The sequence below is a fragment of the Neodiprion pinetum genome, chromosome 1 (genome assembly GCF_021155775.2).
Source record: "Neodiprion pinetum isolate iyNeoPine1 chromosome 1, iyNeoPine1.2, whole genome shotgun sequence".
Classification (NCBI taxonomy): Eukaryota; Metazoa; Arthropoda; class Insecta; order Hymenoptera; family Diprionidae; genus Neodiprion; species Neodiprion pinetum.
The window spans coordinates 38,855,491-38,870,210 of NC_060232.1; the positions used below are offsets into that span (position 1 = coordinate 38,855,491).

Here is a 14,720-nt window from a genome sequence, read left to right on the forward strand (position 1 = left end):
TCGCTGTGGGGCCAATATCGCGCGTTGTTTCGTAGGAAAAAAAAAAAAAGTAAGAAAAAGAAAAAAATGTTTACAATAAATACATATAAATAAGAGCGGCTCGTTGATTATTGGCTCACCGACACATTTAACGAGACACGTTTTTTGTCCAAGTATAAGTCGACGTTGCACGCGGCTCGTCGGTGTTTCTAACCGATTAGATAAAACCGCCTCGTGGTTTTATAAAATATATATATATATATATATATAGGTATACATAAAATATACATATACGCATGGACGAATGGCCGCGAAATATAACGCATACGTACAATCTACGTGAAACAAACAATAATTCTCCTGCAGAACAGTGTGTGTGTGTGTGTATATTGTGTTTATACGTTAATACGTATGTACAAAAATACATATGCATACATACAACCGTCGTGCGTATGACGTATACGTACGATATCGAGTTCGTCGGACATAAACAAGCATCGATTTAACCCTATTTCACCGTTCTTGTCACGTCTCCCTTTCCGCTTCCCAGTCACGCGAGAGCTTTCGAATATAAGTGCTTTCGGAGCTTGCACAAGCTCGACCGTTATTCCGCTACAGACTTAAAAGCGGAATTGATTTTCGGGTATTAGATCGCGGCCTATGTCTTACAACGATACAACCTTATTGGATTTGCTAGAAATTTGTTCAGTAAAAATCGGAGAGGGTAGTAGAATTTTCGAAATATTATTCATTTCAGAAGTAATTTCTCGGCTTGATTCTCAATATTGAACACTGATTATCCAAGACTTGTTTACAAGGTTGTTAAAATTCATCGGTGGTTATATTCCAATATTTTACCTGCCGCAGATCGTTCCAAGTTTGTGACTTTCGAGGAAAGCTTTATAAGAAAAAATAAATTCGTAATTGGAATTTTTCAACGCACCGATTTCACACCGTTTTCCCACGATCGATCCTGTCGAATTCCATCTTCTCGATTTTTATGCACTTTACTTTATCAAAGCAGTTCATGCAGCGATTCGCATCAAACGAACTGCAAATCCCGCGTTTCGTAGAATTTTATCGATATTCGAAAACGATTCGTAGTATATTAAAAAGCTATACAGTTTCACATCGACCAATTTTTCCTTTGTATCGTTAGTTCGTTTTGCAGCAGATAATTTTGCATGGTTCAATTTCAATTATTTTCTTCATTGGACGTTCTGCTGATTAGCTTCACGGACAGGAATCTTTAATCAAATCAGTGCAGTTCATCTATCAAGCGTTCGTGTAGAAAGCGAATAAAATTATACCAAGGATAATTTTTCACCCCGTTTCACGGTTGGGTAGGTTTGTTTTATTATCTGAACCCTACAGCCTTGTGCGAACTGTGAGGATAACGTATCAAGTGATTAGAATTATTGTCTACCGGATAATTTAATCCGGAACGTCGTGTTTGTCTGGTAAAAGTAATACCCAGGTCTTTTTACCTTCTTCCAGAAAAATTGGAGCAACGATTAAATATTCAAAGACATTGTAAGGGTGGAAAAAACGGTTCGAAAAAATCTCCATTCATGTTATTTGCGACAATAATGATCAACGGGCATAAAACGACATCTTTATTATGTAATAGAGATGAATCTGAGGATATTCAAACGATTCAAGCTGAGACATCATGAATTTGATAAGAGGTTTTGTAATCAGAACGTTTGAAGTAATTAAACTTTAGTGTTTTCGATTCGATTCTAATATTTCTTGGTTTATTTTTTTAACAATAAAATCTCCATAATTCGTCTGAAAAATATTTTACAAACACTCATTTTCATTTGCGTGCTAGAATTATACTACGTTATAATATTTCATTAATGTTTTGCAGACGAATTGTAGAGATTCGGTCGACGAATCGATTGAGCCCAAAAACATTAGAATCGTATCAAAAAACCAGAGCCCAATCATTTTGATCGTTTTAATTGCAAAACCTTTTCTCAAATTATTCGTACCTCAACTTGTATTATTCGAATTTGCTCGACATTATTTTCCACAATGGCAGAGATGTTGTTTCATTGATTTTCACTATCCTCAGGGATAATGAAATGGCTGAAACATTTTCAAACGGTTTATCCGCTTTTCCCAATTTTTGCCTCAGACGCTTAAAATCATACCGATTTATTCATAACTTCAACTCTGCTCAGGATTAATAAAGACTTCCTGCAAAGTGGTCGAAAGTAACGATCAAAAGCCGAACAAGACAACGAGAGCTTGGTTAAAATTCAATTAATTATCACCGGGTGGAATATTGCCTATGGCAATCATTTCACTCTGTGTGTGTTGTTGTATTCGGCCGGCTTCTGACCTCATCATTCTTAGTTCCTAGAGCAGATTTACAGGGTCCTTAAATTCTTGCCGGCACTGAGGGGAATCACGAAGAGGTTTGCGCGTAAGGCGACACCGAGCGACGAACCAGGTCAGAAGTCACCTTATACATCCTCTTAACGAGCAGCAAACTTTCTTGCCGTGGGAGTGAAAAGTTCCCGGTACGTAATAATTATTAGGAGCGTAAATATCCTGGTGATTGCAGCGAACAATCCGACTACCAAATCCGCAGGACGCCTAATTTCCGCGAAATGTGGTTAAATAACCCTTTAAAGCATACATTTTCCTTGCAGTGAAATTTCTTGAAACAGGGTACATAAGGACTCTCGAGATCGCGGATTTCAAAAATGGAGTCAGATTTGAGAAATTTCCAAGTCTCATGATGGTGGATCTAATATGAGCGAATAGGATCAATTTTTATACTTTCAGTCCGCCGTATTGGATCAGCCATGTTGAATTTTGAAATTCTGACGTCAGATTCGTTTTCAGCGACCCCGAAAACCCCCCGCGTAACAAATTTCAAGCGAATCGGATCGATATATTTTATATTTTCAGTCCGCCATCTTGAATTTTTAAATTCTGTTGTCAGATTGGTTTTTAGCGACTCCAAATTTCTCAGATTATCGCGTTCCACTTTTCTAGTCCCCATAACCTTCTCACTATTACATTTATTCTGTGAAAACAGGGATTTTCAACATTTTGTTTATTTATAGCGCTCACTATATTCGCGGAATCATCATAATCCCTCTTAAAACATCAACATTGACACCTTGGGAGTCGAATTAGGCAAAAAAATATGACAGTGATATCTCAAAAATTGAACATAAATCTTGAATAACCGATTCAAAAAAGTTGTCTCATGCATAAAACGCTGCTCTGCAAAAGGTGTACCAAGCGCAGTGTCACGTGACCGATTCAACATGTAATACGGGAATCCATCTCATTCCTTCGTTTCTTAAATCGTCGATTCGATGTGAAATTTTTTACGATGTGATCCTTTTGGTGTAAGGAAGTGTGTTCTGGTCATCTAGGGCCGATAAGTTATCATACCATTTAATAGCTGAACAATTACATGCAAAATATAACCTAAAAGTCCGTCTCGCGGCGAAATAAATAGATTACAAACCTGTACGATATTTTTTCAGCCCTAGCTGACCAGAGCACACTTCTCGAGAATAGCAAGATCATTTTACTAAAAATTGCAAATCGATTCAAAGTTTTACCAAAGAAAGAGATGGATTTCCGTGACAATTCTTAGATCGGTCACGGGACGCTACGCTTGAAGCGCTTTAACCCTTTCAGTCTCATATTTTTCAACTCAAGATTTTTACCTGAATCTTGTTACTCGGAGGTTTTTAGAGTCTGTGATCGCTAATCTGAAGCCTGAATTTAATAGTTTCTAAATCCAAGATGGCGGGTCGAATATGGCGGATGTAAAATCGAAAAAACTATGAAAATTCGATAACTCTGGCCGAAACTCGTTACTCGGGGGTTTTTGGTGTTGTACGAAGTAACGCAGATCATTTGAAGCTGTAAATAAACTGTGACAAGGCTGGGGCATGGAAATTCTTGAATCGGAACGCTGAGGGTTAACCTGGAGCGATCCGAAAACCTCGGCCATTTGCATTTCTAGGACCTTGAGAATTCGGCGCCGTTTCATTCCTTTCACCCTAATAACAGTCAGACTTGTGCCGAAGTCGGATAAAACGTACGAAAAGCAACCGTTGGAAAAAGAGCGATAAGCATCGAGCTGGTTAGACCGCAATAACGAGAATCTAGATAAAGCGCGAACTTGACCAATCGCGGCGAATCGCGATTGCCGCGTTAACAAAGTTATTGCGAAGAAGAATACCGGACGCGCGGAAATTTGTACGATTTGACGAAGGGTCGCTTTTTTGTCTTCACATTATTTCACCTTCGCGTGTTTCTCTCGCAAATCTCGATGGTGTTCAAATTTTTTTCCAATAACATGGAAAAACACAAAGAAGATTTCTGTTTTATCTGTTTCAATTTTATCCTAGGTATAATTCAGGGTTTAATCAATGTTGAATACATCTGACGCACGTTAAAGTTGATTCAATGTCGTATATAACATATATTTGCAAAAATTCTGCGCAGAAGTTTTAGCGAGAATGACAATAAAAGTAGTAAAAACTTTCTTACACCGCTAACAAAAATAAGCAAACAAAGAATGTAGCATTCATATTGAAAAGCGGTTTACGATATTCACAGCGTCATGTCCATTTCCGAGATCCGCGGCTTCGCCTATCCTATTATCGCATATCCTCCATAAACACTAGTAGAAATCCATCCCCGTTGCACTCGTCGTATCTTTGATTCATTTATCAAATTATTTTTCATAAAATCAACAGAACGATTTACTACTGCGAATCAGTCATTATTATCTTCAACTTTATGTTTTTTTTTTTATTTTTTATTTTTATCGAAGCATGTAATTCTTCAATTTCTAACTGCAATTATTTATTACACATGTGTAATGTAATTTAAGTAGACAATGAATTGCCATCGATGAAGTCGAAGATCAAGGCCCAACGAATTTTCACCACGAATTGAAAGAGTAAATTAATTATCTATCACCCTTTTTTTTTTCTTACATTATATTACGTTCATTCCCTTGTCGGCAAAGCGAAGATTGTACAAATGTTTGTAATTTTTTACTGATCTAGTTTTGAATACTGATTATATACCTATAATTATACACACAAGGTGCAGGTATTATTATTGTCACTTAATATCGATCATCGCATACGTTTTTTCTTTGTTTGCGGCGAGAGAATGTCGGATCGTTTGAAAATTGCATATTTGTTGAAGGGAATGGAAAATGATTAAGGGGTGGAAAAAAGTGAAGTAGGAAAAAAGAAAAACTGCGAGGCACGTCAGGCGCGCGTCGTGATTCCGCGGTTTTGCGCTGGCGCTGAAAACGGGGAACTCGCTCGGATTCTGAACCAGAGGCATAAGTATAATAGCCTCAGTTGTGTCACGCAGCCCAACCAGTTCGGAACAGGTTGTTGTAATATTATCGTACCGAACCATTGACAACTGGCCGACATTGTATAGAACGCATCGTCGTTCAATGGGAGTGTATATAATATGTACATGTATATGTATAAATAAATGGATACGCAATGTTCGAAATTCTTTAATCAATTATCATTATATATAATAGACTGTATAAAAAAAAATTTGACATTTTTTTTTTTTATTCAAAATTCAAGTCGAAAACATTGTTCCAAATGACGAAAGAAATATGCTGACCAAGTTTCAGATATTAATATTAATGTTCAGAGGTACTTCATCGGAATTTTATATTTCTCATTTGAATTACACGGGACATTTTTTTTTCACTCTTAAATTTTATAACCCATATTATTTAAATGGGAAATAAAAAATTGCGATGAAGCACCTCTAAATATTAACATTAACATCTCAGACTCGGACAGCATCTTTTTTTCGTCATTTGGAATAATATTTTCGACTCGAATTTTGAAAAGAAATAGTTGATTTTTTTCATGCAGTCTAATATATGTACATATGTACGATTATTTGTAACATGCGTACTTTCGTCTTGTTTGCATAACTTTTCATAAATTTCATTGTAAATGGTTTTTTTTTTTATCAATTTTTTTTATCGAGAATGGAAAATGCATTAATAAGATGTAATAAGTGCAGGAAATAGAAATCTTCGAGCGATTTCCTAAATAATTTTTTTTTTTTACATATACATATATATATTCTCACTTTCCCAAGTAATTGATTTCTGATGATTTTTTGCGGTTGTTTTTTAACGTTTGGCATAAGATAAAATCGTATGTATATATATGTATAATTGTGTAGCATTACATTATTTGTCCTCAAACTTTTTATCCGGAGTCATTGTCGCATTTTAATATCTTGTTCAAATTACTTTGCCATAAGTATATAATTGTTTGTTGAAAATTTCGCTTGTAGAAAATTCAATTCAGCTCTCTGAATTATAATTATCATGCAGAGATTATTCTCGTTTTAGTTTTTCTTACCTTTTTCTTTTTTTTTTTTTTTCTTTTTCCAATTTTTGTTTTTCGTATACAAAAACGTGTGTTATTGCCCAGGAAAACCGGAAGACGAATCTCACACCTATAATATACTCAATGGCAAAGAAAAGTAACATAAGCAATCGTTCGACTTTATTTACTCACGCATCGAGTTATTGCGTTATACGGCACAGGAAAATATAAATTTCATCCAATCGATGTAGGTGTATATACTTACGTATACATACATATATACATGTGTATGTATACGTAAGCAATCCTGTATCAAATTTAAACAATTTCTATTGAGAATGCAAAAGTGATGTAATCCGAGATTTTCAAAGAGATGATGTTAATCAATATCGGCGGAGGCAATTTTTCTTTAATTTTTTTCCCTTTATCCGGATATGATATATAATATTAAAAACAAGTGTGCAATTTGGATAATTTAATTAAGGGTAGATCGCCTGATAAAAAAAAAATTACAAATTTTTTTTTTTCAAATTAGACCAACGAAGCAAATAAATTAAAATACAAACTCAACGCCAGTCAAATTTCTTGGACAATATTTATCCGAAGAACGTTAAGACTTGAACCAGAGTGTTATAAATGGGACAGTGGTGGCTGTGAAGAATTATAGAGAAGAGGAGAGAGACTAACATGTAAACGAAGATCCGTGCTTGTCTAAACTTTAAGGTAAATTACCGCAGTTTCAATATCAACCTGCGTAATATCGATTTTCGCAAACACGTGCCGCGGTTTTCAATCGTAAACATATACCTGTTTACTTATCGAACCCGTTTATTCTCCTACGAACACAATGCAACGTTCCGGCCAATAAAAAGCACCTGTGCACACAAAACGGTCAAAATTTAGGGTCCTCGTATCGATTCGGGTGGTTTCATTTCCCCTGGTGAAAAGGAGGTAGTGATATTTACTCATCGACACAGAATCAGGATCGATTGAATTCGGTGAGATTTAGCGTTGAGCGAGAAAATAAAACGTTCTTTTTATTGACAGCTGAATATCGTCGGCTGATCTGATGATACTCGAATTTCACGTCTCGTATAATCATCTAACGCCAAGTAGAAACGTAAATTGATAGGTACGTTGAACGTCTTTGATCTTGAGAACTTACCATGAACGAGGATTGTGATCAAGTTCATACTCTATGCCGTTTCTAATTGAAATTCATGAAATTTGGCAATTTCCGTCGGAATTAAGTGCAAAGTTTGAACAACGTTGATCGGCTCTTATTGTTTCGAGAACCGTGTATAATTGCTGTCACTCAGTTATCAGCTTTCACTTGACTCCGGAGTTTACATCCCAAATACAATTATACGCATAATACAAGCTCTCAACACAAAGACGTGTGTATAAATAGTGTACAAACCGTGAAAATACGCGCAGAGTTTGACAAAGAATAATTTTTTCACCGTATAATCTATCCTTTGTAAATCTAGGTGCGTCAGATGAACAGGAATTTGTCTGAGATGCATTATATTCTGGGAAAAGAGCACAAATGGCATTATCGTTTTTAGCCAGGAAAGTCTCTGGAAGAACTAAATGAATTAACCTAGAACGAGAGATCTAGACTTTTGTTGACACGTCGGGGAAGTATCGTTTTTGTATTTTTACGGAGATCTTCGTGGATCGTAAGAGTATAAAATTACAGAAATTCGGGGAATACTTAATTATTATGGAGAAATTAATCGACGATCTCTGGCTTACCGACCTTCGTTACAATTAGTGGCAGTTTCATTAAGGACGAGGCGAAAACGAATCGTTCCAAATTTTCACTTATACACTTCCCGCTGCGTATGTTTTACTTCGCGTATAACGCTTGGCTCATTAATGTGTGCGTAATCGACACGAGGTAAATCGCGTGGCGGTTATTTCTGCCAAAGTAAACCAAGAAGCGCGCCTCTTGGAGCGTATTACGAAAAGGCGATTAGTTGCCGAAGCGTTCCTCTCGAGTTATAGACTAGTCGGAGATTTGGGAATAGGCCCAGCACCTCCAGCGGATGAAATAAGGTCCGACGATCAGCCTCAGCGTTCAAACAAACTTGTAGTGCACTTGACCGACCTTCCTGCCCTTGTGTAAATAAGCTCAAACCTTAAAAATTCAATTATGTTCTTGAACTCCGTTGAACGTGCGAATTGAAGCGTATAAACCGAAGGATAATTAAAATCGGATAAACAAAAGCAAAACCAACCGCGAGGTGACCGGCAATGTTATGGAATGAAAATGTTACATATTTTATTTCGGCAGGATGAATCGAGTGACTTTTAGTGAAACAAGTGCAGGCTTTGAGTGTGTCACGTAAAAATTAGCGAAATTCCATTACGGAGGTTCAAACAAACCGAGGAAGAAGAAGAAGAAGAAGAAGAAGAGGCACCTCGGATAAATATTTGGCCGATTATCGATCGCTCGGTCTACTGCATCGATCACCGAAAAGACGGTTATAAGCGAGATCAGCTGGACAGAAGATGATCCTTATCGGCGAAAATGCTCGAAAAGTATTCGATACCTACACCTAATTCAAGGGCAGCTCTCTTTACGGAATTGACGCTTTTCCGACCCGCGGTTTTGAACCCTTTCAATTCAATCAGCTGATTCGACTCCGGCTCAACCAAATTACCACGGATTGAAACGGCGGTGATTCACTCGGGTTGCGATATCCGTTAAAGAAACGTGAGTCGTCCACCGTGGCGTCTAGGCGGCGGTTCTCGATTGACAAATTCTACGTCTATCCGTAAAACGAGCCCTCTGGGACTTCATTTGATATTGATCACTTGCCAACTTCGCACGACTCCATCTGAGATGTCTATAACTTGATACACTTGAGTCAATTTCGCGCGGAAGGATCGATATTTTCGATATGCGAAAGTAGGCTTATCGGAGCAGCCTTTCCGTCAGCGATTTTTTCTCATCCGGAAACATTTTCACCCTGAGCGCTCGCGTAAAGCGCAGAGTCGAAATTAGGGGTTAGGATGTTGCCTGGGAATAAAAGTACACGTCGATCATTTTCCCAGTACTTTCGATCTCGTTAGCGCTCAGATTTCGAGGTGCCCATGTGTCTTTGGATCGACGCAGCCCCTTGAGAGCGTTTTATTATAAACTACGACAAGCCTGCGATTACTCACCTCAGGACTTTGACGAACGATTACGGGGAGGGGATTTACTTGCCGTTGTCGAGTTTTTGGTCACGGGTTAAACCAGAGGGAGAAATTGGAAAAAGGCTTATTCGAAGCGCGGAAGTTAGCGGATTTGAAAAAGGTGAAGGATCGCGATTTTCAGCTGTTGTGTATAACCTGTAAATCCAGGGGCTCGAGAAATCTCGTTTCTTATATGCAACTGGATCGTTGTTGAAAAGACCGAATATCGATCACCAAATTTCACAGAGGTTGATTAATGTTCGACATTGTAAATGTTATTAACAAAACCACTGGAATTTTGTAACCAAGTTTAGACACTTGCCGTCTCCTAGTATTGAACAAACCTAAAAACAACTGTTTTTACGCAAGATCTTGAGGAAAATCTGAAAAAGTTTAACAAGATCACGTTACTGTACTTAGGAATCCGCGCAGCTTTATCTTAAGTCGGTACTTGATCTTGAAGGAGATTTGGCTATTCTTTGATACATTGAACCCATCTTTCGATTCGCTCGTATTGTGTCCACGCCGCGGATCATCCCCTGCTTCTTTTTTCCATTAGTATTATTGCCCCCCGCTGGGATCTGCCCTTATTTGATCAGAGTTTATCCCAAGAACTGTAGAATTATTGGCCCAATTGTTGACTATTGCCGACGTTGAATCTTAAGAACACACGATTCTATCATTCCCGTCGCAATTCTTAAACGTTACTTAAAGAATAGTTATTTGACAAATATAATAACAATTATTCTTCGCACAGCATCGAATATTGTCCAAGTTTGCGCAAACAGCTTGAAAAGTAATCTTTCGCACCGTGCCGTAGGAGAACAATCCGCACGTAAACTTGATTGCAAAGTAATTCGAGAACTTTTGCGAACAGCTTGACGAGTTGGGAGTATAAGAAAGTTGATTCTTACAACTATTCAAATTACGTCACTCAACGACTTCCCAGAGAAAATTTCGTCTAAAAGCAATGCAAGATTTTTTCTAGCCGACAGCTCAACTATGATTAGCACTCCGAAGGTGAAACTCGACGTTCGGATTCAATTCCTCATATTTTATCAACAACTGATGAAATTTACCTCTGGCACAGGATACGATCGAAGATATCCAGCGGAACGATTGACTGCGAATACCTGCCCTGGATTCACAATGGCAAACAACAGCACCTGGGAAAACATCACTGGGAATGGAACGGAACCCGAGCTTGAACCCGACATGAAATTCAACGAAGGCCACGTGATAGCCATCGTTACCTACAGTATACTGATGGTCATTTCCGCCATCGGAAATTCGACAGTTCTCGTCCTGATTCGACGGAGAAAAGGAAACACCAGATCCCGGATCAACACGATGTTGATGCATCTCGCGATCGCGGATCTGCTCGTGAGTTTCTTACAGCCAATATTCTTTCCTTTCTTTGTGGCATTTTTCATCTCTTCGCTTTGATTCTTTTTCGATAATTAATTGAAAAGCGACGGAATCGACCGGCAAGCTGCGCAACGACTCATCTGCTCTTACACCTCCGACTTTTATTTCATCTATGAAAATCCTCGTATTTCCTTCGACCCGATAGGTCACCTTCATTATGATGCCCACGGAGATCGGATGGGCTGCCACTGTGACGTGGAATGCTGGAGACGCGATGTGCAGGATCATGGCTTTCTTCAGAATGTTCGGGCTTTATCTATCATCCTTTGTTCTCGTCTGCATTAGCGTCGACAGGTGAGACGTTTCTACACCGTATAGACATGGGGCATTCCTTGTCAAATTTCACCCCTCGTTATTTTTTTCCACGTAATTGACTCACCGAGTGGCAAACGTACTTAAATTTGTTTTTATCGATTTTTTTTATTTTCTCCACACCGTAAATGATTTATCAACTTTTAAAGTTTAAGCCTTCACCACGATATTTTTTTTTTTGTTTTTTTTTTTTTTTATAGCATCATCTTAAAACATATTATAAACACTGAACGGTTTCATAAAGTGGAAAATTTGCTTTATACGCTGTTGATTTTACCGCTTTGCATATTTTTGTAATCTCAAGTATTTATTACGTTTCTTTTCCCTCGGATATGAATGAATAATTGTTAACGGCAGCGGTTAGTATTTTCTTATAATAAAAACGGCTCGACAGAATTTCATTAAGGAAAAATTATTTCTTTCAACCAAAATCCATAACATATTAATCGCAGTTTAACGAACGTGAAATGGATTTCTCGATCCAGCTTCGGGTGACGAAGCGTTGTTTGAAAGTGGCATATTTCAAACCGAAAAGAATTCCGCGTTGCAAAGACTAAATGATCGATCGCTACGTCCAAATTATTCAGACAATTCTAACGCCGTTCTTACTTGAAAGCTCGCAGTTCAACACCTGCTGTGATAGATTATCACGTCCAAACGATTCCTTACACATTATACATTATGCTGTACAAATTACGGCACGAATAAACCATCTCCTCGAAATTGACTCAATCATTTTTCTCGAATCATGCGATTGCCGAACAAGCTGCTATATTCTCTGCACGAGAAAATCCATCGCGTGTAAGAATTTTTGAACCGAGGCATTCTTCAAAACGACCGGAACATCTTACACGAATAACAAGATATAATTATACGCAGCTATATTTTTTTTTGCCAAGTTACATTTTATTTTTTCGTTATAATTATCAGTTGAATTCACAGATACTACGCGGTATTAAAGCCTCTGCATCTGATGGACGTCGACAGGAGAGGAAAAGTCATGCTGACTATCGCTTGGGCCGGCTCGACAATTTGCTCCCTGCCACAGGTAAGTTCATTGCAAGTTTCTTTTTTTTCTTTCTTTTTTTTTTTTGCGAGTTTATTTTTAACGTCCTTGGATATCCTGAAAACATCCTGAAAATATTCTTGAATTTTTCTTGTATCCTGGAAATATTCTATTTTCAATGTCCTTGAATAGCCTTAAAATGTCCTTGAAATGTCCTAGAATTTGTTACGAATGTTCACTCGGGCCGTCCTTCCTTTAAAAATCTCCGCCACTACCGTCACGAGACGGTGTCGAATTCGCCACTGATTTCCCACTTGGTTTCGCATTTTTATACTCGCAACAAAATGAACAAAAATCCAGTAATATTTCATTCGCTAGCCTATAAAGCGTCCCCTCTTAGAGTTTCGGATGCGCGACCCTCGTATTTTAGCAAATTAATTACGATTATCATTGCGAAATTCTTACTTTTGGGTTCCGCTCAGGATTTCAGGAGCCGTTTGTAACTGGCGCATTAAAAGTGCGTCGTTACGACAGGTATACGTGTGTATAAAGAAAATGGAAACAAAAGCTTTTTGACTCTTCGAGTCACACATTATTGTGCTGGGTCAACTTTTGTAACAAGATGGTATTCCATGGTTTTTAAGATCGCTGATAACGAATGTGAAATCAGATTTAAAAAATTCAGGATGGCGGATTCAATATGGCGAACAAAAATTTCAAATTTCATCGAATGGGGTCAAAAAACTTTACACGGGGGTTTTCGGCGTCACTGACTGGATTCGCCGTACCGAATTTTCAAAATCTGATTTCAGATTCGTAATCAGCAGCCCCAAAAACCCTTGAACAGAGTTTTTTCGTCCAGATTCGATTGAATTTGAAATTTTCATCCGCCATATTGGACCCGCCATCTTGAATTTTCAATATCCGATTTCAGATTCGTAATCAGTAACCCCAAAGACTTATAATTCATGTAAAACATGTATATGTGTAGAGGGGTAACTTTCTCGAAAATGAATTGTTCCTTCGCTTTTCTCGATTGTTTTCTTCAATCAATTTGTTTCTGACAACAATAATTTACAATATATCGCCTTAATTACTCTCGAGTATTTAAAATCTGTCAGTACGCAATCAGAAATAGTAAAAAACGGCAAAGAAATATGTTTTCAAAGTTCCCAAACTATACAAAAATAATGGATATAAAGTATGCGGTAATTATGTAAAATGAATTTAATGTACGAAAAGGTATTGCTGCTTGTAAAAATCGTCAAATCGACTTGTAACAACTTATTCGATGGACCGTGACATTGATCACACAATTGCTTGCCCATAATTCTCGACAACCATATTGTCAATAATATATACGGAAGATTATAATTAAAAATCAACAATGGGAATTACGAGCAGAAAGGCAGAAAAAAGGCATTGAAACAAATTTCCAACGAGGTACCTGCTCTGATTGATTTTGATCGTAGATGGTCGTTTTCCACGTCGATAATCACCCGGTTTTCACCTGGTACGAGCAGTGCATTACCTACAACACATTCCCAAGCTACACGCACGAGCTGACCTATTCCTTATTCGGGATGATTACGATGTACGCCTTGCCCCTGATCGTCATAATATTCAGCTACGCGAGCATCATCATTGAGATATACAAGAGATCGAGGGAATCTTTTACAGGCAAGTCATTACACGCGTAATAAGAACGACCAAAAATAAAAAAGAATTTCTTTCGAAACGTTGGCGATTCTCAATTTGACAAAATATAATCTCTGATAACACAGGCCTGCGAAATATGATATTGATTTTTCCCTGAAAATAACAATGCTTTTTTTTTTAGGTATTTGGGTACGTTAAATTAAAATATAGCGGTAGTTTTTTTACAGCACATCGACATTTATTTTTATGCAAGATATGCGTATTTGGAGATTTTTGAACAATTTTTATGAAAAAATAAAACGTAATGAATATAAAACCGAATGTTTAGTTATAAAATGAACAGCATTAGTTTTAAAGAAGACTTGAGAGACTAGATAAATGAAAAGGATTTGTGATATGTTTTTCTACTTTATTCAAAACTCCCGTTCAATGTTTTTCTCTTCTGCTCGCGTGGTTCTAAATATGCTTAAAATCACAGTAAACAACAACGAGTGACGGCAGATGAATATTTAAATATCAACACCACCATTAATACATATAATTAACGCAGAAATTGAAATTAAACTCTAGCGGTACTAAGAAAGCAAAAAAATTTCTCAGAAAATTAACGTGACGGAATACTTAAAATATTTTTTTCATAGATCCGTGCCTAACACCTACCGAAATTACTACTGATTTTTTTCAGGGGAAAACCATCGCAGGCCTGTCTAATTTTCAAGTCTCTATAATTGATAAGTGTACCTACAAAATGCCGATATTACCGCTCTCTTTTACAG

The 14,720-nt window shown here is 37.4% G+C and overlaps 1 protein-coding gene across 1 annotated transcript; it reads left to right on the plus strand.

Moving 5' to 3' along the window:
* The first annotated feature begins 10,688 nt into the window (after nucleotides 1-10,688).
* LOC138191421 (adipokinetic hormone/corazonin-related peptide receptor variant I-like) lies at nucleotides 10,689-13,985 on the plus strand. The gene is made up of 4 exons (XM_069138192.1): nucleotides 10,689-10,922; nucleotides 11,113-11,261; nucleotides 12,222-12,327; nucleotides 13,758-13,985. Exons 1-4 carry the CDS (start codon nucleotides 10,689-10,691, stop codon nucleotides 13,983-13,985), a joined length of 717 nt encoding a protein of 238 aa, XP_068994293.1.
* The last annotated feature ends 735 nt before the right edge of the window (nucleotides 13,986-14,720 follow it).

Excerpts from the sequence above, each read along its gene's own strand:
- LOC138191421 (XM_069138192.1), top strand. The coding sequence starts at position 10,689 with ATGGCAAACAACAGCACCTGGGAAAACATCACTGGGAATGGAACGGAA. Across the intron at positions 10,923-11,112 it reads TCGCGATCGCGGATCTGCTC|GTCACCTTCATTATGATGCC; the intron begins GTGAGTTTCTTA and ends TCGACCCGATAG. Across the intron at positions 11,262-12,221 it reads GTCTGCATTAGCGTCGACAG|ATACTACGCGGTATTAAAGC; the intron begins GTGAGACGTTTC and ends TTGAATTCACAG.